The 25,181-nt window shown below is 39.6% G+C and overlaps 1 protein-coding gene across 5 annotated transcripts; it reads left to right on the top strand.

Moving 5' to 3' along the window:
- The first annotated feature begins 21 nt into the window (after positions 1 to 21).
- On the top strand, positions 22 to 23,789 carry phka1 (phosphorylase kinase regulatory subunit alpha 1). Of its 5 annotated transcripts, none has more exons than XM_023345747.1 (33): positions 22 to 291; positions 3,291 to 3,449; positions 3,533 to 3,580; positions 4,710 to 4,878; positions 4,959 to 5,041; positions 5,129 to 5,209; positions 6,020 to 6,118; positions 6,211 to 6,357; positions 7,204 to 7,257; positions 7,857 to 7,979; positions 8,568 to 8,663; positions 8,791 to 8,898; positions 9,613 to 9,691; positions 9,771 to 9,905; positions 10,634 to 10,743; positions 10,850 to 10,994; positions 11,085 to 11,163; positions 12,144 to 12,304; positions 13,147 to 13,308; positions 13,865 to 13,959; positions 14,053 to 14,198; positions 14,302 to 14,455; positions 15,544 to 15,702; positions 15,795 to 15,924; positions 16,055 to 16,156; positions 16,955 to 17,070; positions 17,281 to 17,316; positions 18,659 to 18,688; positions 19,079 to 19,123; positions 20,274 to 20,435; positions 20,696 to 20,749; positions 21,213 to 21,413; positions 21,500 to 23,789. In XM_023345747.1, the coding sequence occupies exons 1-33, from the start codon at positions 214 to 216 to the stop codon at positions 21,671 to 21,673; spliced, it is 3,720 nt and encodes a 1,239-aa protein (XP_023201515.1). In that variant the 5' UTR covers positions 22 to 213; the 3' UTR covers positions 21,674 to 23,789. The 5 variants fall into 5 exon arrangements, with proteins under 5 accessions (XP_023201515.1, XP_023201519.1, XP_023201517.1 ...); XM_023345751.1 differs by having other exon boundaries at positions 39 to 291; positions 12,144 to 12,211; XM_023345749.1 differs by lacking the exon at positions 18,659 to 18,688 and having other exon boundaries at positions 39 to 291.
- The last annotated feature ends 1,392 nt before the right edge of the window (positions 23,790 to 25,181 follow it).

Raw genomic sequence — 25,181 nt, 5'->3', positions numbered from 1 at the left:
GGATTCACGTTTCCCCTCCTCTTTCTCGCTCCCTCCAGCTGCTGAACTGTGTTTACTGCAGCCAAACTGCAGCTTAGTTTGTCCTTCTTTCCGGCTGTTGGTAACTCAACACAGCGCAGCAGAAAATGACCTCTCTGTCGAGAACCTAAGACAATTTTCGTCCCGAGCTGTGTGCACTCGCCCTGGAAGAAGTGAGACCTTCCACTTGTCAGCATGAGAAGTCGGAGCAACTCTGGCGTTAAATTGGACAACTATGCCCGGATAGTGCAGGAAACTATCCTGCAGCACCAAGTGAGTGGCTGAAGAGGTTCTACATAACTTTTGACGACTTTTAAGAGTCAAACTAACACGTTTAGTGGTTGGAAACACAGCAGCCAGACACGGAAGCTAAAAAGAGTTGGAGGTAAAGCATGCACAGGGCGAAGTAAGGTTAAATTTCGCAAGTCTGTGTTGCTCTGACATATTTAAATGTTTTTAGTTTTTTTTCTTTCTTTTTTTTTTGCGTGTTTGCACTGTAGAGGAACTAAAGTCGTGTCAGAAACATGTAGTAAAGGTTTTCACGTGAACCTGCACTACAGAAATGACTTCCTGAAAAGAATAAATAAATACCTGTATCTGTAAAGTTAGTGGTACCTTCCAAACTCCAAACGCCTTGCTGCAAGAATCTTTTAAATTGTGTTGTTTGTTACCTGTATCTAAGTAAAATTTGTAACCGCTTTGTACCGATTTCTGTATTTCTTTGAGGCCGCATTTGCTGAGTCTGATCAAAATTGCTTTCTGTATATTATAAGACATACAAAGCTCATTTTTGTTTTAGCTGAACGATTAAGCATGACAAAGTTGGCCTATAAAACAAACAAACAAACAAAAAAAGGTTTTGCTGGTTCCTGAAATTGGTAGTATATGAGTTTAGGGATGAACTGATATGAAAATTTGGGCTGATACCGATATCTGATATTAGTACTTGTTAGAGCCATAAATAGGAAATATTTAAGTTATTTGTATGATGGTTTGTTTTTTTATTTTATTATATTTAGTAAGAAGACTGAGACTTGTTCAGGCCATTTTTATCGCGAAATTTAGATTTATTTTGAAAGGCTTGCTTCCTGTCGGACCATATATTATATTAGAAAAGCTATTGACGATTACCAAGACACAGAGCAATACAGTTTTTGACCGTGTAAGCTGTGTATGTTTTGGAAAAGGAAAAAGAGGAATTGTAAAACTGATGTATCGTCATTTTTGTATTTGCATTTTTCGCTATTTTTTACAGATAAAGAATTTTTGGTTAAAATTCACGGTTTGCACTTCCAGTGTCTAAGGAATGACATATATTGGATCTGTTGCCATATCAGTACTTATGTCATGGCTAGGAATGCACAATATTATCTGCATGGTATCGGTATCAGCCAATATTAGCTGTAAAATTTAATATCGGACATCGGCCGATATGAAATTCTATAATATCGGCCGATATAGCATTTGCTTTTGGTAGCTTGCTAAATGGACAAAGATAATGCAGTATTTTAATTCCACAGTAGAAAAAGCCATATAGTTTCAGCAAGTAGGTTTAGGAAAAAAAATATTGGCATTGGCATCGGCATCGGTTATGGGCCAAATGAGTTTTAGTTTATTGGCATACTGGCTATCGACCAAAATTCCAATATCGTACATCTGTAGTTATGGCCGATAACACATGTTCATCAATATCCCTATTATACATAGAGATCTACCATATATCGGCACTAATATCGGTATTGGCCAATATATGCTTTTCACAGATGATGTGGTTCTTTTGGCTCCTTCAGGGCCGTGCAAACATTTTTTTTATCTGAATCACTCTCGGGTCTGTTTTCTCTGAAACGGGAGGAACTGAATGTGGGGTCAATATCTGAATGTGAACACGGTCAGTTCTTGTGGCTGTGTCCACTTCACTGCTCAAATAGAGCACTTATCCAACAGTCCTCCATTATCACGTCTTGTTACAATTGAAAACTCTCTGGTGGTCCAGTCACGTTGCCCTGCATCTCATTTTTTATGAGTCAGCTGCTTAGATTTCCTTAAAGCGCCTCAGCATTTTGACTTCCACCTGGCCGGTAGCCACGCTGTGGAACGGTTTTTCTCTGCTGGAAACAAAAGCCGCCTTGGTGCTGGAAGAGCCGACTGCCACTGTGAGCTAATGAGCTGTAAAGCAGCGACACTTGAAAAGAGCCGAACAAGCAGCTGCATATTTGAACACAAACCCTGATCCAGCAGGAGGGTGACGGGGCTTTATGGGAAACGTAGTTTTAGACATTTTGTTGCTGTCGGAGAATTTTTGATGTGCATGTTGCCGGGTAGATGATGTCCAGATTTCCTACTGAATGCTAAATGGCTTTGCACTCATAAATCGTCTGACATTTTATTCCAGTTATGCATTTTCAAATCTTCCAGATGTTATGAGCTGGAAGCACGATTCATTTTTTAAAATTTATGACTACGAAAGATGATCTAGAAAAAGAACAATCAGCTGCTTCCGGTCAGAATCAGATTTCTTATAATTCCTAAACTTATTGCAGACTAATTCAAACTTAATCCTAGGAAATAAGCAAAAGGTCTGGCCTTTATCACATTTAAAAATAATAATAAAAATAAGTGTTTCTCGTTCATAAAGATCAGACTGTACAGAATGGAAATGTTAAAATTTTAATGCATTTTATTAAATTAATCTGTTTAAACTATGGGGTTTCTCAATATTAAGACACCATCCAACTGCATTATTATTGGGACCGGGATGGGAAATATCATATGTTGTGCACTAATATTCTGTTATTTCTCAGATTTCTGACTTTAATGGTGTGCTGTAGTGCCAGAATCAATGATTATGTTGGTAAACTCCGAAAGGTGATAGTTTGAAGCAGAAGAGGCCGTATTCAACAAAATAGCTGTAGTCCAGACTCAATGTTGTGAGCCTAAAATACCGTTGCAATATTTGCCCACCATAAGCATCAATGTAATTGTAAAGATTTTAAGCCAGTGTATTTTCCTTCCACCTAACAGGGGCGCACTACTTTCTGTCCTTCTGTCATAAAATCATATTAAAACACACTGAAGTGTCCGGATGTAAATATTTTAGTAAGACATCATGTATTGTCTCCTCAGTACATAAAAAAGAAAAATTATGATGGGTTGGGATTAACACTCATTTTCGTCCCAAATATTTTGTTATTGCTTTCACCATGCCTTCCATCCCTGTTGCTAAGCTTTCTCGTCATCCATATGAGAATCTGTCGTTGCTGTGTGTTGGACAGGATCCGGTGACGGGTCTTCTGCCAGGCAGCACCGACCAGCCGGACGCCTGGGTCAGAGACAATGTGTACAGCATTGCGTCCGTGTGGGCCCTCAGCCTGGCCTACAGGAAGAACGCAGACAGAGACGAAGACAAGGCCAAGGCCTATGAGCTGGAACAGGTTGGGTGTGTTTATGGACTCGACATCTTCAGTTAGGCTGCAATACGTTAAAACCTTTGACATTTCACCCTCTTTGCCCATAGAGCGTGGTGAAGTTGATGAGAGGTGTTCTCCAGTGTATAATGAGGCAGGTAAGATCATTGGTACACTTATTGCTTACATACAAAAGGACTTCACAGTTGAATTGCTAGGAAAGTCAAATTACATTATTTTCTTGAGTATAAGTCGCATTTATTTAGAAATTGTCGAACCTGAGGAGACCCTTGCTCATGTTGATGAAGGGTTCCGGTGATATGTTGTGTTTAGTTGCTTCTTATCAAACTCACAGACACTGGAAAGCTGGAAGTCTGCTGGCATTTTGTGACGCACCAATGCCCATGCTCTAAACCAGTTTGTTCTGACCATCTGAGGTACCTTGTCAGGTTGTCCTACCGTAGCGGGAAGGACCTGGCTTGGCGTACTTGATAGTAGCCGGTGAAGAGCAGAGCTGCAGTAAATCAAGCATGACAGAGAGGCGGTTGCGTTCATCGACCTGGTTCCACCTGCAAAGTCATATATTCACTTCCTTTGAGAATATATGACTAGGAAGTGGAGACGAAACTAGTCATTAGCTAGCTAGTTTGACACCTCCACAGTATGTTTGGGAAGGTGTCAGTGCATAATCAAAATTCAATGCGGACCAAAAAAGTAAACTGGTCCGCCTACAAACTTAGGTCTTGATTCGGTTGAAGTGAGGCGGTTGTAAAATTCAGCTTGATTTAAAGCGGAACTCACAATATACTCAAGGGGGATCTGTCACAGGAATCAGGTCAAATATGTTACACCATTTAATTTGATAAGAAAATAAATATCCAGCCACTCGATATAAAATTTGAAACAATTACCTCAATATGAAACAATGATTTATTCAAAAAAAAACGCAATACTAAGAAAAAATAACAGTTATTCTGATAAATAGATCAGTAACCAACAGGTTTATATTTAAATCACTCAGTTTATATCAGCAAAAAAACCCCTAAATAATTAAATGTCCATAAATTCCCAACAAACATACTGGCTATGTTACAAGGTGAACAGGGTTTTCAAAGGGTTTGGTTCGTTTGACACAGAGGAGTGCGAAAGAGAAGCACTATCGCATGTGAAAATACCCTAAGTTTCAGGAAAGGCCAAACTATAAAAAAAAAATTCAAACTGACAGTCAGGAAAATATGGTATTTCAAAAATACTCTGTTTTTTATCGTCTTTGTTTTACTCCCACAGCTGGACAAAGTGGAGAAGTTTAAATACAGCCGGAGCACTAAAGACTCGCTCCACGCCAAGTACAACACCAAGACCTGCGCCACCGTCGTCGGCGACGACCAGTGGGGCCACCTGCAGGTGGACGCCACCTCTCTGTTCCTGCTCTTCCTCGCTCAGATGACTGCATCAGGTGCAGCAAAGAACCTCCCATCCGTTTAGCCCCAACGCCCGAATGCGCTTAGATCTAAAGTCTGTGTTTCTCTGCTCTAGGTCTCCATATCATCTACACCCAAGACGAAGTGGATGTCATTCAGAATCTCATGTTCTACATCGAGGCAGCGTACAAAGTGGCTGTAAGTGTCCGTTCATCCACCTGGCTCACCTCACCTTTACGTTCTGGAACTGCTCTGAGTGTCTCTTCCTTGTCTGGCCTGGTACAGGACTATGGGATGTGGGAGAGAGGAGACAAAACCAACCAGGGCATCACAGAGATCAACGCCAGCTCTATAGGCACGGCTAAGGTTAGCTCCCGTTTTCCAGAGTCAGAGGAATAACGGTAAACGTCCGAACCGAGGCCTGAGCCGGAGCTAAAACCAGAACAGGTGTGCCCGTGAATATCTTGCACAGTCACTCCAGCGGCCTTTACGCTGACATTTAGCTGACCCGGCCGCTCTGAACTGACTCCGGATCAGACGCAGCGACTTTGTTTTGACGCTTGAAGTTGGGCAGCATGAGCTGATATTTGTTGGAGAGAATGAAGAGAAGAAGAGCTTAAAGGTGACAGCTGTGCTAGATGATGGGGAGGTTATATTAAAGAAAGCCTTAAGCTTCATTCTAAACATGATCATTTTGAAGATTTAGCTTCACACTCAAGCGCTCTGCCCGTCTGACTCCAATGCTGTCCTTGGGTGGCACTAAACAGGAGGTATCAGGTTCTCTGCGGTCATTTGAGAATAGCCACCTACACAGAAATAACAGCACACAAAGTCCTCACTGCAGTAAACACACACAGAGTTTCATTTAAAGGGGCAGTATCGTGAAAAACAGACTTCTTTTTCAGCTTTAAATCATGTTATAATGTTATTCTCTCATCAAAAACATCCCAGGAGTGTGGTTGACTCTTTCATAAATGTTTGAGAAATCCTTTAATCTCCCATGGCAACGCGTTAAAAGTTGGCATTGGGTGTATATCTTGAATTGCCTGTTGCCTACCATGTGGATTTCCACCGGAAGTTGTGCCTACATTTCATTCTTGTTTTTAACGACTGAGAGCTGCTTATTGGAGTATTCAGTAAATCTTTTATTTGCTAATGTTGCTGCTTGACCTACAGGCAGCTTTGGAGGCTCTGGATGAACTTAACCTGTTTGGAGCAAAAGGAGGGCCTGGATCTGTGGTCCATGCTCTGGCCGATGACATACAGCACTGTCAGGTACACACACACACACACACACACACACCATGTTATAAAAAGTAATAATATCCTTGTTTAACTTAAATGTTCTCTCTGTGTTTCATTTTCAGTCTATTCTGACGTCAATGTTACCCAGAGCCTCCATCTCTAAAGAGGTAGACGCCGGAGTCCTGGCCATCATCACCTACCCCGCCTTCGCTGTGGAGGACATGAGCATAGTGAACATGACGAAGGAGGAGATCATCTCTAAACTGCAGGTAGCCTCTCTCCTACTGCGTGGCTGTATGGTAGAAATCAAGATTTGGAGTTGAGGTTTGTTCTAGGCTTTTCTTTTTTTTTCTTAATTGAAGAACTACAAAATTTTAGAAATGTGTGCTTATCTCCATGTTTCCATTAAAGTTTCTGATTCTAAACAGTAGAAAGTAATATACATGCAAATTTCTTTTATGGTTTTTTTAAGCATTGAGAGTAAACACAGTCTCTGTGCACCCTTAAAAAGTCTTCAGTTCATGTATCAAAAATGAAGGCCTTAAAATCTCTTAAATTCATTTTAAAATGCAAATTGGCAAATTAATATTGTCACTTCCTAAATTGTTTTTTACCAAAAGATGATTTAGGCCATTATTTTAGGAAGGTGACAATATATTAATCACAGATTTGAAATTTTGTCCTGATAGGACTATTTAATCTCGTATATTCTTTTTTTTTTTTTTTTCCCTTGCAAGACTTTTCTATCAGGCAAAAATCTGAGTCACTCTCAGGCATCTTCATTGCGTTCTGTGACTCAAGACACTTGAGGCTACTATTAAATCACTGCTAGCTAGCTGGTTAGCTAGCTAGCTAGCAATCAGCTAAGTGCAAATTTATCCATTCATGATGGGCTTCAAAATGTCTTAAAGTCTTAAATGTGAGTAGGTGAAACACTGAAACAGTTGCATTGTGTTCCTGCAGTCTGGCAGAGATACTTATTTTTTTCCAGCTCTGACACTTTCCATAGCTTTCATTAAATGCCTATTCTTATGAAAATTGAGGATTAATTTTACCATATGTAGTTCCTTTTTTAATAGGACTTATTTTTATCAGCTTCTGCTCTCCGTGTTCAGGGTCGATACGGCTGCTGCAGGTTTCTCAGAGACGGCCACAGGACTCCCCGAGAGGTAAAAAGGAGCACAAAAAAACCCCACACATGCAGCTTTTTTCTTCTTCTTTTCACAAAACGTTATCTTGCTACATCTGAGACGGAGCAAACTGAACTGTTACTTTTGTTTTAATGTGCATGTGACCATTTTTTCTTTCCTCTTAAATTCCATCATCAAAGCAATGTAAGCCGGGGAGATTTTTGTATCCGCAGTGATGATGTTTTTGTTGGGTTTTGTTTGGGTGGAAAGTAGCTGAGGGCAGCAATAAACTGATAAAAAGATTCAGTCACCATGGCAGTGAATGCATGTCTCAGGTGATCTTAGTTTCTCTGACTAAAGGATTGAACGTGTGAAACTTTGTTGTTGTTTTTGTTTTTTCAAGAGAAACCAGTGGAGTCCTTTAATTAAACTGCATAATTTAAAAATTGATCACCAGCTGTCATTTATCCAAAATCAAGGCCTTAAAATTTGACAATATAATGGAACCGCTTTAACCGTGTGCTTGACCTTTCTGAATCCCTACGAGCTCATAGTTAACTTTTAGAGTTTTTCATTGCTAGGGTTCAGAAGCCTGAATTTCTAAACCTTTGTCTTGATCTGCGTTTCTCTCCCTAAAGGATCCAAACCGGCTGTATTACGAGTCCGCTGAGCTGAAGCTGTTTGAAAACATAGAGTGCGAGTGGCCTCTGTTTTGGACGTATCTCATACTCGACGGCATTTTTAGCAACAGCCATGAGCAGGTAATTTATTCCTCAGTGACCAACATGAAACATATGTTCACTTTTGTTTATTTTTGCTGGAAACTAATTCTTGATTGTACAATAAAGTTGTTAAGACCAAGTTTGCCTTTAATGAATTGTAGGTCTTGGGTGCCACTGATCAAATACATCGATTAGGACACTGGGACAATTGGCAGAAATTGGGACAATTGGCCGTCTTCCCAGTGGTCTGCATTCCAGAAAATGTACCTTTTATAGGACCTTGACCCTAAATACTACACCGATCTATTATAGCACGTATGATAAAAATGACTGGAAGTCATGCATCAACAAAACCTGCATACTTTAACAAGCTGAGCCATTATACTTATTGTGAGTTAAACTTTGGTCAGACATCAGTAAAAAATTAAATGTCATTCATCTGGGTTTGTATTTGTCTAATTTTACATCTCTAAAATTAATATTTTTATTAATTTTATAATGAAAATAGAATTATTTTATTAAATAATTCCTTATATAGGTAAATTATTGAAACAATGTTGTACTTTCTTTTGCACATGGAGGTGCGCAGACATGTTTTCTGTATATTTCCACTGATGTTGGTTACAGGTGCTGGAGTACCAGGAGGCGCTGGAGGCGATCCTGATCAAACAGAAAGATGGGATCCGGCTGCTGCCAGAACTCTACAGTGTCCCTCCAGATAAGGTGAAGGGTTTCAACCTTTAGGACGTCTTTTATATCTAATCTTAGCTTCAGACTGACTTCTTTGAGTGAAAGTGGATTTTAGGTGATTGTAAATCTCTCCCTCTATGTGCTTTTAATGTTCAAACAGGTGGAAGAGGAGTACATGAACCCTCACTCAGTAGAAAGGATCCCAATGGGGAAGTGTCCTCTAAAATGGGGTCAATCGTTGTACATCCTTGGAAAACTCCTCTCTGAGGTGACCAAACATGAGAAACCTGCTCTCACTGTTTGTAATTGGTTTCCTTGGTCTGTCTGACGCTGCTTACTGTTGCTCATCCAGACAATACCAAAGGCCTCCAAACTTTCAGTAAACTCCTGCTTGTTGTCAATGAAGCGATACTGGGAAGTATTATAGGAGACGCTACCCAAAAACAGTTTACAAAACATAAAAGAAGAAGAAGAAAAAAAAACATACAATCTTGAACATTAAATAAATTAGTTCTTTGAAAACTAAATCAGAACTAGTTAATGCATAAGTATTTGTCCAATAAACCTTAAAAAGTCATAAAACTTGTTAAATTCATAGCCTGAAATTAAGGCCTTAAAATGACATTTTAAAAATGTAAGTTAGCATTAACCATAGGTATTAAATTTGGTCTTACTAGGCCTATTTAATCTCATATATATATTATTTTTTTCTCACTGAACTTTTCTGTTAGGCAAAAATTTGAGTCACACGCAGACTTTATTGCGTTCTGTGACTCACTGCTAACATACCCTTGCTAGCTAGCTAGCTTTTTTTGCGTCCATGCTGGGGAAGTGTAAATATAACTCCAGTTGGTTGGATGAAGTTTGTACATTTCTTTTGGGATATAGGCAATAAATGCCATTCATAAAGGTCTTAAAAAGTCTTAAATTTGAGTTGGTAAAACCTGCAGGAACCCTATAAACGGTTCTTATGTGTTTTTAGGGTTTTCTCGCCCCCGGAGAGATCGATCCCCTTAACAGACGGTTCTCCACGATCCCTAAGCCTGATGTAGTTGTACAGGGTGAGTTCACAGCCAAGGTCAATTCATTCCTGCAGTCATTTTATTGTTTTTACCTAAACAAACTGTTTCTTTCCTTTAGTGTCCATTTTGGCTGAGACGGATGAGATTAAGGGGCTGCTGATGAAGAATGGTATAAACGTGGAGACCGTGGCGGATATCCATCCCATCCATGTTCAGCCCTCCAGAGTCCTGAGCCACATCTATGCCAGACTCGGTACAAGCTTCACATCATCTCTTGTTCTTGTGTCAAGAAGAATCCTTTAGAATCAGTGGAAGCAAAAATAAAATCCTTTTTCGGTTTCTCATATAGGCGGAAAGTTTCACATATAATAAACTGGGTCTTACGTAATCTAAAATCTATGTAGAATAATTCTGTCTAGTTTTGACCAGTCTGAATAATCTAGCTTGATGTTTGTCTCATTCTGAGGTGGCACTATTGTCAGAAAAACATTGAAATTGTACTTTTTTGTCTTTTCGCAAACAAAAGTAAATTTTGTGAATCTCAAGTTGTGCTTTTAACAATCTCAGTTCAGTAAATAAGTATCCAGTTCAGGTTTGAGAGTTTTTAGGTTGTAAACTAAGCCCAGACTTTATGTAGAAAACTGTGAAGTGGCAGCTTAGCGCCAATAGGAAGCTTCAAATCTGATGCTAACTTAAACGTTAGCGGCTAACGTTTAGCCAGTGTTCTCACAGTGCCCAGAAACTTAATATCTTGTTTGTGCCTCAATACATTTTTTATCAAAAATGTTTCCTAATAAATGATGTAAAAAGAGCGGTTTTGTTACCAAGAACTACTTCCTTTTGTACTTCAAAATAAGAGTCCTAAGCACAGACTTAGAATGTACGGCTTACATCAAATCTTGTTGCATGACATTGGGTGGCACAAAATTCAATTTTTTCCTCTCCTTCCCTTTCTTTCTTGATTCTCCTCGTCTGTTTCAGGCCGTAACCCAAGGCTCGGCCTTACAGGGAGACCCTACAGAAGAATAGGAGTCCTGGGAACCTCCAAGTTCTACATCATTAGAAACACAATCTTTGCTTTCACTCCTCAGGTAATGAGAAACAATAGATATTTGGATTAAAATTCCAAAAGATTTCACATTGAAAACCTCTCATCCTCCATGTTTTTTTCTTTTTTTTTGCTAAAACCAAACACAGTTCATCGACCACCAGCAGTTCTACTTGGCTCTGGACAACAAGATGATCGTGGAGATGCTGAGGAACGAGATTGCCTACCTTGCGTCCAGATGGAGGATAACCGGACGACCGACGGTCACCTTCCCCATCTCACAGACCATGCTGAGTGGGTGTTTGTCTCCGCTGCGCGTTCCTTCTGTGAAACCTGTACATGCTTTGCCTCTGTAATGGCCGTTTTTGCTTTGTTCTGCTGCAGCTGAAGACCGCACCGACCTGGACCCTGCAGTCATAGCTATGCTAAAGAAGCTACAGGACGGATATTACGGAGGAGCAAGGTGGATTTATGTTTGATGGTTGTCTACTTTAAATGGGGTTTTTTCAAGCTTTTGAAAGTGCTGGATTTCTGTATGACATTCTTGAAGGTACTTGATTGTCAAACTGTACAGTTTTGTAAGAAAGTGCAAGTTAACCTTTGATTAAAAACTCAAATTTCGAAAATGTTATTTTCAGGTGATACCTTCCATATAAAAAGTCACATACATATTTTTTTCTCACTGCCTGAAGTTAAATTGGACTAATTTCTTTCTTGTTTTAGGTCAGTGAGAATGATCAAAATTAGTTCTATTTCCTAAATGACAGAAAACATAGCAAGAACATTTTTTTGAGATTATTTTGTAGCTTTCTTCGTATATTGTGCTTAACGCTCCCACGGTCTTAAGAGACAGGGTCATTTGGACCCCACAATTTTTTTGCACTGGTGAGGTTGCAGTGAACCCATCTGCGCCTTTATGAATTTTTTTGTGTGTGGTTTCGGTAACTGACGATCTGACGGGACAACCCCACACTGTCAAACCGTGACATTTTCCACAGGCTTAGCATTTAATTTGAGCAGAAAGGTAATTGACCTTTATGTGATTTGTTTCTATGTAAGGAATATCAATTATTTCTAATGGGTCAATTGATGACCTATTGATCTGTGTATTTGAAGTAAAGATTATATGTTGAAATTGTTTTTTTGTTAATGTTTTGTTCATAGACCAGTCAGGTGTACAGCGGGAGTATAGAGAGAGACATTTCAAAACATACAAGTTTGTTCCTACTGTAGAATGTAGAAAACTGGACATTATTAGTAACAGTAATAAATTACTATATAATAGTGAATTTAAACTGTTTGTTTTTAGTTCATTTGTATTGTTTGCTGGTAAAGTTAGAAAACTTACCCTGTAAAGTTCTTGTATTCTACTGTGGGAAAAGTGTACAAACCCTGTAAACACCATAAATCAGTTCATTCCTGTCTCCTTCCTCTGTCTGTAAGGACCCAGACGGGAAAGCTGTCGGAGTTCCTGACTACTTCCTGCTGCGCTCACCTCAGCTTCCTCGACGGTAAGGGTTCCGGCAGCATGGGCCGGCACGGCGACCAGTATGATGATGATGATGACGGCGATGGATACATGCATGAATTGCGTTGTGATGATGGTAAGAATAAAGTCTGGATGATGGAGAGGAATGGTGACACCAGCTAATAATAAGACATTTGCACCACTTTAGGTTACGTGCTTTTTCGTACGTTTTACCACTCCTTGTAGAATGCACTCAAAAAATACATTCATGGTGTCAAAGAATTCATTTATCTCTTGTTGCAAGCATTTGTCCATGAAGGAACTGAATCGTACAGAATAACTTTTATTTTTGTTTCCGATTATTACAATAAATTTAATTCTCTGTCATTGTAAATGTTGATTAAACTAACCTCTCTGAGCATATCTTTAACATAATTTACCTGGAGCGCCATTATAAACCTGAATCACCTGCAGACTTGCATTCGTCACCACTGTCTTCTACATCATTTGTACACTGACCCTCATCCTGTGTAGAGTTTCACCATAGTGATGGTGGTTGTGGTGAGGCAGCATGTTGTGTGTGTATTTTGTTTGCATCAATCCATCATTTATAATAAAAACAAAGATGCATGGCAGCTTGAGTTCACTTGGAAAATGTTTGCTTTCTTCTTGAATTAAAATAGCAAATTATGCTGCAGTGAAAACATTTTGGCATAAAACTGATTTTGACTTGGCACAGCTGGTTTGGTGCATTTTCTCCTAAATGCATCACATTTCTCTAACGATTGCATGCTAATGAAAATATCTAACTAAAAATAGATTTTTCAGACCTTTAAGTCTATTAGGCTATTTCAAATTATTTTCGTTTTTTTTAAAGAAAGGTGAGTTAAGTCCTTTTTCTCTTTTAGTTTGTTCTTATACTGTGTATTTGCCCTTTTCTGCTACTTATTGTTGTTTCCTTGCTGTCCCTTCCTCCAGAAGCGGACGACCTCGCCCAGTATCTGGACCACCTGTTGGCGCACTCTTCCCCCAAGAAGTCTAAGCGTCAGCCAGGAGGCCTGGGCAGGTTCAAGGCGGCGGCCACCAAGACCAAAGAGATGGTTTCTCTGATGAACAAGGCTCAGGATCTGAACGTACACAGTGAGCCGTTACAGAAGTTCTGTTTCTAAACTCTCAGAAGATAATGATCCTCAACCAGGGTGTCCATGCATCGTTAAAACATCTTAAATTGATTTATCTTAAACTAAGGCCTTCATAAATTTAAGAAAACGTAAGTTAGCCTCAAACATGTTAATCACAGGTCTTAAATTTTGGTGTGGAAAGACTATTTAATCTCATATTCTATGTAGATTTTTTTCTCGTGGGACTTTTCTGTCAGGCAAAAGTTTGAGTTGTGCACAGACATCCTCACTCCCTGCATTCTGTAACTAAAGGTAGATAAGATAAGTTGCCAATACTTGCTTGCTAGCTAGCAAGCAAACAAACAGGTCATCAGCAGCTAGCATATGACCTTCTAGCTAGTTAGCTTAGAGAACAGAGGACAAGAGTAGATTCTCTTTGTTGATGTCAGACTTTTTACATTTGTTTCCCCATTTCTGGGTCTAGTTCCTGCACTTTTTTGACTTTTATTTTGTTTGCTAACTAGCCATCATAGCTAGTTAACGCTCTGTGACTTGTTTTTTTCTTCTTTGTCCAGACGTCAACATGTACCTACCGAGCAAGCTGTTTCATTCCTGTCAGCCGTCACTCAACCTGAATCTCCCAGACCCTTCTGAGCCGCAGGAAACGGAGGTTCTCCCTGTTCTTCTCTTTCTTCTTCTTTTTCTTTGCCGGCACCAAACGGCCGCCTCACTCTGACCGTGTCTCCCTCCGTCCGTTCTCCAGAGCTCGGCGGTGTCGGTCACAGCGGAGAGCGGCATCCCCAGAGACGAAAGCGGAGCCATCGACTACGACGCTCTGGTGCAGCTGCTGAAGGACACGAAAAACCTCCAGGACCAGGCAGATATCCTTTACATCCTCTTCAAAGACAAGTAAGACTTTGACCTATTCATATTAGCGCAGTCGAACAGGACTGCTACTGCTGCTGCACTCCACACACAAACAAGTAACCATCTTGTTTGTGTGTGTTCTCAGGGGCATGGAGTGGGACACCCAGCTGCAAGGCAAAGGCTCCACAGTCAGATCTCTACTGAGCGAGCTTTATGAGAAGGCTGGTGACCTCAAACACTGGGGCCTCGTCAGGATGATCTCTGGGATGCTGAAGAAGAAGGTGGAGGAGCTCGACTCGGTACGGAGCGGTCGCGTTGCCGTGTGAGGGATTCTTGCAGCAAAAGCTGCTCTCAATTCCTGGGAGCTTCAGGAAGATTAGTCAAACCCAAGTTTCTACGCAGTCTGGAAAAGTCCAGAACTTGATTTCAGTAATTCCAGGTCCTAGAATAATATGGGAAAAAGAAACTGAAAGTATAAAAAAAATGTTTATCTCCTGATTTTTAGCACCAACTCGTTATCTTAAATGAATCTGAAATAAATAAGTTAGCCTTAAATATGTCAATCACTGGTCTTAGTTTTGTTGTGGCAGGACTATTTAATCTCATTCTATGTAGGTTTTTTCTCAAAGGACTTTACTGTTATGCAAAAATTTGTGTCTCCCGCAGACATCTTTACCGCGTTCTTTCAATTCCAGGTTGCTACTGCTAACTAGCTGCTAATTAGCAGCTAGCTGAAATCTTGCTAGCGAGCAAGCTCTACCCTCGCCAGCTAGCTAGCTTGACCCTTGATAGCCAGCCAGTAATGGCTAGCTTTTTTACATCCATCATTTGTAAGTGCAAATCAATCACCAGTTGACAAGACGATGTTCACATTAGCCATTGCCTCACTTTGTTGCCAACCCATGCAATTATTTATTTGCAATTTTCCTTTGTGGATTTCTGTGTGATGCAGGTCTTAAATTCTACTCATAATGGCCTTAAAAAGTCTTAAATTTGAGTTGGTGACAGCTGTACAAAGCCTGCATTTCATTTCTTCTGCCACTTTTTAACTTCCTCCTTTTCTTTCTGATGTTTTCCCTTTCTCTTTCCTACAGTCCATTCTTCTTACTTTGTGCCCTCATTCTCTTATGTCTTTCCTTACTCCCTTAGTACCAGTTATTTTTTGTCCAAGTTCTAGCCTGTTCCAAGCTGTCTGCTATCAAATTATCAGCCATAACTTCATAGTTAGTTTTTGTATGTTGTATATGAAAACGGTATGCAACGTGGAAGTGTGAAAAACAAGAGTCTGGGAAAACGTTTACATAAAAATTGATTATAAACCTTATTAAACACATACATTTTAGAAGTGCAGAAACGTTTCCAAATCCATTTCCCCAACATTGTCTAGGCTTGCTCTGACTTGCTGGCGCACCAGAAGCACCTGACCGTGGGACTTCCACCTGAGCCGAGAGAGAAGACCATCACGGCTCCCATCCCTCCGGACCAGCTGGCCGCTCTCATCGACGAGGCCAGCGACAACAACATCAGCTTGGCCATCCTCACCCAGGTGTCTCACTGCGTCCCCCCCCACCCCACATAACTTCCTGTGAATCGCTCCTACCTGTCGTAATACAGCACCCCTCTCTGCCCGTCTCCTAGGAGATCATGGTGTACCTGGCGATGAGCATCAGGACTCAGCCGTCTCTGTTCAGCGAGATGTTCCGGCTGCGGATCGGCCTCATTATTCAGGTCATGGCTACCGAACTGGCTCAGTCACTCAGCTGCTCAGGTGGGCGTCACACGTTACACAAGTCCGTTTGTTTCGATGGTCAATCAGAGGTTCGGTAGCTTTGTTCTAGCTGAGTCGAATTGAAAACGATGGAAGAACAGCCTGGACTTGTTTTTGTGTGTTTGAGCAGGAGAGGAAGCCACAGAGAGCCTGATGAGTCTCAGCCCGTCTGAGCTGAAGAATCTGCTGCACCACATCCTGAGTGGGAAAGAGTTCGGAGTGCAGCGCAGCGGTCAGTCCTCCATTACCACAACCTGGTGTTTTGAATAATTTGCACAGCCTGGCTACATATATTTTATCTGTTGTTTAGTTACCATGCTACCTGGAAAATCTGAGATCTGGATTTGATATCAGACTTTTTTCCTTTTTCTTTTGTCTCTATGTTGTGTCCATCTTCCCTTCCTCCTTGTGTCCCTATTTCTTCCCCTCCCTTCTTCCCCTCCATACACCATATCTCACTTTCTTCTTTGATTCCTAATGTTTTTGTTTGCGGCCTGCCTTGTATCCTTTCTTTCATTCTTTCTTTCTTTATCCCCTTCTTTCCTTTTTTCTGCTTTCATTTTGTTCTTTCTGGCTTTTTTCTTCCGGTTTCTTTCTGCATTTCTTATTTCAGCTTTTCTTGATCTCTTTTTTTTCCCTTCTTTATCTTTCTTTTTTTCTTTCTTTCTGACTTTTTTCCTTAATGTTTTTCTTTCTTCCTTTCCACCTTTTTCTTCCTCCTTTAATTCTTTGTCTTCTGCTTTTATTCATTTCAAACATTGTTTCTTTGTCTATCTGTCTCTTTTCTTTCTCTTTGCTTTTTTCTTTTCATTTTTATTTCTTTCTGTTTTTCTTTCTTTCTTTGTGTCTTTTTTCTTTCTTCATGTTTTAAGTTATTGAAGTTTTTATGAAGCGAGATCTGCCATAAATCAACAATAAAACGTAAACATTTAATGTGTACTACCTTTGAAAGGTCGGGAAATACTACATGGAAAACTATGCAGGAGCGCTGTAAAATGTAAGACTGTGTGTTTGGTTTCCTCGTCCACAGTAAGGGAGGCAGACGTCGGCGTCAGTCCTGCCATCTCCATCCATCACCTAGGCAACACCGGCGCCACCAAGAGCGAGAGAGCAGGCATCAGTAAACTGAAGAGCGACATGAAGATGGTAGGCAGCTGAGGCTCATTAACACATTAAGACTTTTAACCCGACCTGCATTCAGAAGTGGAGTGAGAAACACGATTACAACTTTTAATCAGTACTAAGGACTGAGAGGCTAACTCAACAGTTGTTTTTAAACAGAGGAAAGCGAGGTTCTGGGACATGATTATCTTATTTTAAACAATATGGTGAACTTTACTTTTGTGCTTCTTACAGCTGGAGCGCCGGTTGTCTATGCTGGACCCCAGTAAGGTGATGCTGAATGTTCTAGTGGGTGTTAATTCACCTGAAGGGGGCAGATGAGGAAAATAATTTTAGTTTCACTGAAGGTGATTTAAAGCTCTGAAGAAGAAAAAAAAAAAATCTGAGACAGAGATTTTTTATTTATTGCGCGAATCAAGTTTGAATGGAGAAAAATTATCTTAATTCTTAAAACTGACTCAAAAATCCAGTTTACTAAAGGAGCTGGTGTTTGTAGTTTTTTTTCTGCTGGATCTTATTTGGACGGTAATCCATATGGGAAAATTGATGGTGTTGGGTCTCCCACAAGAAAGTACTGTTTGGTTATCTTCTGTCAAGATCTGTTTAAAATTTGAGTTTAACGTTACTAATTTTCAAGGGAAAGAAAATACATAAAAGTAGGAACAAATTGTCTTTTTTGTGACAAATTGACACAAATCTGGTCTCTTTTCTAAGCTGTGTGTTGTTACATGTGGACAGAACATTAGTTTACCTCATCATCATCGTCATCATTGTTTTCACATCAGATCAAGATTGTTAGAGATTCCAGATCCTGACCAGGAATTAAAGTCTCAAGTCTTTGTTCTTGAGACTTGCGTGCGACACGACTCTGAGTCCGAACCTCGAGTCATCATCTCTGACACGGTGGCGGACGCTGACAGTTAGCGATGCTAACTATGCAAATTATTAGCATAAGTGGCTAAGGAAAGTTTTAAAACTTACTTACATCACTGTTTCACCGCAGCTTCTCTCTGACACACCGGCGCCACCAAATGCATCGCTTCTGCATTTAGCATTATGAATTTTCATTTTCTTTTCTTTTTTCATCTTTTTATTCCTTCTCCTCTTTCCTCCCGTTAGTGATCTTATTTTTTCTACCGTTTTCTCTGCTTTTCTATCATTCTTCCTTGTATTCTCTTCTTATGTCCTTTTTTGTATGTTTTTTTTAACCAAAGCAGCATTTTTTGCTCACATTTATGTATTTAAATTGGCAAAATCATTGTCACATATAGCCACAGCAGAACAAAAAAGAGGAGTATTCAAGTGATTCATTTAAAGTTGAAAACAGTTATAAGTTGCCATTATCAATCTTTTTTTTAACACTGTTAAGAGTTTTTCAAATTAAATCCGAATTTGGTAAGAAAAAATAAATGTAAAGTTGCAGGTCAGGAAATGTCAAAAATCTATAAATCGGTCATAAAGCTATTAATGGACATTGGCATGACTATGAACACCTCCAACTTTCATTAGCTTGGTCTTTGCGTTAGACAAAGCAGACTGCAAGAGCTGATCTGGATAAAACCAGGTTCATCGGTGTAAATTCAAAACCTTAAATCATGTTTCTGTATTTCAGCTCGACCAGCCTGTGACGCCCACTGAGAAGGTGACGATAAAATAAACGGCTGGGGTTCACTAGATCATTCATTTCAGTCTGAAGCGCCTTTCGTTTCTGCCGACCTGATAGCCGAGGGGAAAAACTGGTGTATTATAGTGCTTTCTTTCTTTTTAAAAAAATTTTTTTAAATAAACTTTTAACGGGATGATTTTTGGAATTATCTGCTGCCTGACTGAAGATGGTGAATCCATTTAATGTCCTCAAATTAAATGTTTGGTTTTTTTATAATAACTTGACTAATTCCTCCGGGTGATTTTTCTCAATTACCGATCACGCATGTTGTGACTCTACTGGTGTGGGGTTGATCCGATTCATTACTTTTTCAACAATTTTTTTTGTGTTCATTATCTCCATTTGTTTGTTTGTTCTGCCTCTCAGGGTATCCGAGCTCAGTCAATGGACGTAGAAAGCATCGAATCTGGGGTAAAAATCTGCTTTTATCTGCCAGTTTTTTAGAATTTTTATAGAGACATCATCTGGATTTAGTAATGGTTTTCTCACATTGTTAAACATGGACATATTCATAAAACCTAACAATAAAAGGAACCCTTTGGGTTGCTGAATAGAAAAATAAAAGTTTAAAAGAAGAAAAAAGTGAAATCCCCACGAACAGAGAGATGTTCTTACACTTGTTTCTCTTGAAGGAATATTAAAACATAGCTCCATAAAGCACAACAAATTTTCTCCGTCAACCCGTCCGCTTCTCTGTCTGCACTTCCTCTTCGTTACATATCAGTAATTTTTGGAAGAGAAGTTGACGCTCCTCCGTCAAGCAGCTCGGCTGAATGAGCGCTACTAAAGTGGTGACTTAAGGAGTTTGTTTAGAGGTTATGTTTCAAAACAGAACCGCATAAAGTGCATTTTGCGTCCCGCACTGGACTCTATTTGGACCGCTTCGCTTTCCCGTTCTGGCTTTGCTCCGCCATCTTTGTTCAGTTGGCTCCGCCAAGGATGAGCTGCGGCGCCCTCTGGCGGCCAAACTACAACACTAAAAGAAGGTCTAAGCGGACGTTATTAGTTAATCGATTGGAGTTTATTTTAATCTAATGAACCATCAATGGACAGTTAATCGTAAATTGGTTAATTGCATCTGGTAACAGATTTTGAGATGTCCCCCACCCTTCAGTAGAGCTGATGAAACGTCTCCCTTGGTAAAACGAAAAGATGAAGTAGCAGGATGGAGATGTTTTCTTCCATAGTGCATCATGAAAAAACAACAACTTGATGTCACTTTTTGTGAATACAGTACGTCTAAAAACGTTTCACTGTGCTTTTAAACAAGCAGGGGGTGCTGTTTCACCACATACCGTCAGTGGCTACAGCAGCACTTCTCATTTCCAGTCCTCAGGCCCCCTGCTCTGCATGTTTTAGATGAACCTCTCTTCCAGAGCAGCTGATTCAAATGATTGCATGACCATCAAGTGCCACAGAAGCCTGTTAATCACCCACACATTCAATCCAGGTGTGTGGCAGAAGCGAAACACCTAAAACATGCAGGGCAGGGGGGCGTGAGGACCGGAATTGAGAAAGGCTAGGCTACAGAGACTTGTCTTTTGTCATCCTCGCCCTGCAGAGGTACAGACTGTCCTCTGTAGAGTCTATTGACGTTCCGGACAGCTTCCCTGTTTCCAAGGACACCAGACATGGCCAGTGGCTGCGCAGGAGGCGGCTGGACGGAGCGCTGAACAGGGTCCCCGTTGGCTTCTACCAGAAAGTGTGGAAGATCCTGCAGAAGGTCTGTCTGCTTGACATTTGTTATTCATTATTCGGTGAATAATTTACCCTATTGTGAAGTGCAATAAGTTTGGAATACGTTAAAGAGCTTATTCTTGCCTGTATCTTAAAGAAAGCGTTGTTCAGCTAAGTACTCATTAGTCTCTTTGGATGGCGCTAGAATTAGAACCTAAAGGTCCTATTTTATTTTTTTTAAACATGCTATCAAAGAATTCAACATATTTTAAAAGGCAGAGATAAACTGCCCTAATTGTGTTGCAGTGCCATGGTCTGTCCATAGAGGGCTTTGTCCTTCCATCTTCAACCACCAGAGAGGTAAGAAATCACTCCACTGCTTATGTTTTTACATTTCCTCGAATAAACTTAATATCAAAACAATCTGGGAGATGCTGTACACTGAGAAACATTTATTCTATTTGTGAAAACACATCTTAATGCTTTTTCCAGCATTAGACAAGGATCAACACTACAATATATTAGCAGGTCCAAGTTAGACTTATTGATGTTAAAGATTTTTTTAAGGGACTGTAAAATTCAGTTTGAGATTGGTGAAATATTTTATCTGTTACTGAAGAGATTTTAGGCGTTTATTTCTCAAGACTCTCTAATTAATAATAATCAAATGTTTTAGTCCATCTATGCGAAAGAAGAGTTGAAATCACTTGGATAAAACACCATTGATGTGGCTCTGAATAGCGAAATTAAACCAAACTTTCTTTTTTTTAATGCAAGAATGATGATTTAGACTCGTTCCATATTTATTATTTGCCGTCTTCAGATGACACCTGGAGAGATTAAGTTCTCCGTCCACGTGGAGACGGTGCTGAACCGTGTCCCCCAGCCCGAGTACCGACAGCTGCTGGTGGAGGCCATCCTGGTCCTCACCATGCTGGCCGACGTGGACATCCCCAGCATCGGCTCCATCATTCACGTGGAAAAGATCGTCCACCAGGCCAACGACATGTTCTACAAAGATCAGGTCAGAATCGGCGGCTCCAAACGCCCGCGTCTAGACTTCAGCCGTGCGCTCAGACGGATTTCTTGTTTTGCCTCCCGTCCCCGCAGAAGGACCTGGGAGCGGAAGAGCACATCCTGGAGAAGGACCCGTTCACGGGAGTGTGCAAGCTGTTGTACGACAGCGCTCCCAGTGGCCGCTTTGGGAGCATGACCTACCTCACTAAGGCTGTGGCGGTGTATGTGCAGGACTTCCTGCCCAGCGGGGCCTGTGCGGTGCAGTGATGGTCTACAAGAAAACGATGTAGTGTGTTTTATAGCACAGTAATAAACTAACAGAATGATGAGATGCCATAAGGTCAGAGTGTTAAAGCAGAAAGTGTGCTGCTATTTTTGTTAGGCTGTAAAGTAAAAGCCATGTTGCTAGCTAGTTGGCTTTTTTTTACAAGTTAGCAATTTTAAGGAAGTCCTCAGTGCTCATATCTATTTAATAACCTTCGCTTCATCCTTTACTCATACAGCATGATTGGACAGCAACAGAAAATCAAAATTTCTTCTCCGGAGCTGCTCGGGATTGTAATTTCCTCCATACCAGCAAATTACATAAATTAAAATGTAAAAACTAAACAGATCCCATCTATATTTTCCTCAAAATGAGTTGAGGAATATTAAGGGATGTAATGAAGCACAAGCTCAGGAGATTACACACAATTTAAGGTTTACAACAAAAGTTTACCTATGCTTTTGAGTATCATGAATAGATTTACCAAACTGAACCTCACAGCCCTTTAAGAAACTCTAACATAAATCTAACTTGGACTTGCTAATATTGTTGATACTGAGTGTAGAGTGATCAAATTCCAGTTTGACAAAAGTATTTTAGAGTCTGAATTAGAGGCAAAACTTATTAGATATAACAAATATATCCCTTAAATTTAGCACTGTGACATTATTGTTGGCATTTAGCCAAAGTTAGCATTTAACGGTTAGGATTATTTCCACAATGCTTACAAATTACTCTTGTTTTTTATCACCCCATCACTTCTTCTTTTTTTTTTTTACCCAAATGCTACAGAGGAATGGTTTAAAATTGCTACAGAAACACTGAAAAAGTTTTTACCAGAGTATTTTTGACTACAAGTCTTTCTTTTTTTTTTCTTTTTTTTAGTCGACTCTAAGTGCCACAGTGCAGCTTACCTACTTCCTGTATGATTTTGAAAAGTGAGTTTCTAACTTCTTTTAGTCAAATGAAGTCTGACATTCATAAAACGGATAAATGGATTTGTCTTTGAAGAGAAAAATACTATTTAATATCTGGAGGACTTGTGACTGTACTCTGCACCTGTTTGCTGACTTCTCAAACTCAGCTATACATCCGCCTGAGATTTTCAGTTTCTGTGTCTTACTTTTTTTAATGGGTGAGAGCCATGATTACAAACTGCATTTGTTCTTAATAAGAAAGAAAAATGCTAACTAATTTATCGCCACTTTAGTATTGATGCTATGCTTATTTTGTACAATGCTGTCTGAATGTTGCTTTTTTTTTCGTTGAATTTTGTTCCGAGTTAAGTGTCAAAGCTTCACATGTCTTCAACCCATTTATTTGTTGCTCTTTTTTGTATAGAAATCAATTTTTATCTGGAGTAAAGGAATTGAACAATCAACAACTAACTGAGCTGATTATAACGAAGGCATTTGCTTTCGTGTGTGTGATCTTCATTGACTGAACAACTTCAAAGTGGATAGTTAATAGTTCACAATATAGTACGATTGTATCTCCACCAGGGTTCGTAATTGGACAGCAATGTATAAAAATCTTTACACTCTTATTTATTTAGTTGTTATGGGATTTTAAGACGGTAACACAACTAAAGGATGTTCAAAAGACGTCTGAAAGGGCCGTAACACTTTTAGTTTTCACTGTTAAAAAGCAGCTTTTTCAGTTTTGTGTTACTGAAAATCAGCGTATTTCTTACTCATATTTGCCTTTATTGGGTTAGTGAGCGTATCGCTCCTTTTGAGCAGAAGCTGTGATATTGTCCAGAACTTACCGCTTACCGTAGACCGAGCTGTTTGCTTGATTATAGTGAACTGTCAGCAGTTTATACACACATCTGTTGTCTTTGCACTATATTTCGAACATGTTTAACCCTTGGTTTATATGCTCGCTGTCCCATATTTTGAGAGGAGATCAAGAATGAATTGAGTGTCGGTGAAGAAAATGCCTGACTGTGCCTCTGGTGCATTGACAAGCTGATATTACATATTTTCTGATGTATTTAAGCGTTTCTCCTCGATGACGTCAGTCGCAGTGAAAAGAGAATGAGTGCATCTACTGAGTGAGCTGCTTGTTGACTGTTTTTGAAACTAAATCTGTAATAAAACTGTAAAATCAACTGTAGATGATATCCTAATTCGGTTTCTTCTATGAATGCACAACGTCACAGATAATATCACAAAACCGTCACAATGCAACATGATTGGGAAAAAATTGTTTTCTATGTTTCTATGCAATTCGTGGAGTTTATTATAAACAAGATAAATTAATTCATTTAGTCTGTTCCAGTATTGAGATTTTAATTCAATAATCTTTCTAATATTTTTCCCCCCTGTTTTGGGCTTATTTGATCCTATTTTATACATCTTTTGTCATTTCTATTTGCACTTGACATTGAAGGTGATTATATTCACCCTGATATGAGAACTTAGTTGAAAATTACAGAAAGAGCTAGGGATGGATGAGAAATGAGCTGGAACCAGTATTTTCATGATAATGATTCAGGGAAAGGACATGAGAAATTGCTTGGAGACCTAGCAAACTGGAAACTTCCCAGAAATTTAAAATGATTAAAAAGATATATAAAACAAAAGTATGGTCTGTCTGCAACATCCACCAAATTATCTTCTGAATTGTGTTTAGGCTTCAGAAAAAGAATGACGACCAACCAGAATTATGAGAAAACCAGTATTGCCCAATCGATGATAATTACTCTGCTACATTTAGGTTGTGATGTCTTTGTGCCATTTCTTCTTTTTGTCTATCTGTGTGAATTTCCTCCCAAGTTTGTCTTGTTTTTTTCTTCACACCTTTAAAGTTCTTTCACACCGTTATTATAGATAACAAAAACTAACGAAATAACACAAACTAAAATTGAGAAAACCTGTTTAACTGAACTATATAAAAACTGTAATTAATGGAGAAAAACTACAACAGACAGGGACTCTGCCGTAGGTTTATAAAAATAACTAAAACATACTGAAATTATGGATGTAATATTCTTCATTTTCGTTTCGCTACCGCACTTTTTTTCAGCCATTACAACTGTTTAATCGGCTGTTAAAATGCGGTAAGTGGATTTTCGGAACCGTCTTTAAACGCACCACGAGCATACGCATTCTGACGCCGCGTTTGAACCTCAGGATCCAATCCAGCTGCTGATGAGCGGGGCAATTAGCCAGAACCAAAAGGTAAAAAAAAAAAAAAAAAAACAGCCAAAAAAAAACTTTGCTATTCGAAACAAACCACGTAAGTTGAGTAGATAATATAAAGTTATCTAAATGACTAGTTAATAATCCACGACGTCATGTCATATTAAGCTAGCTATCAAGATGTTGCCTATTTCACATCCTTTGCTAGTTAACTAACGCCAGAAATAAACCTCACATTCAGTTCCTGTACAGAAGTTGCGCTCACTGTTGCTTTCCACGTGTTTAAAAACTTCTTTATTGTCACAATAGAAAGAGCAAAGAGTCAGGAAGGAAGGAGACATGAGACCAGAACCGGACGGTGATG

This window comes from Xiphophorus maculatus, chromosome 14, assembly GCF_002775205.1.
Source record: "Xiphophorus maculatus strain JP 163 A chromosome 14, X_maculatus-5.0-male, whole genome shotgun sequence".
Classification (NCBI taxonomy): Eukaryota; Metazoa; Chordata; class Actinopteri; order Cyprinodontiformes; family Poeciliidae; genus Xiphophorus; species Xiphophorus maculatus.
This window is presented reverse-complemented; position numbering and strand designations above follow the sequence as displayed.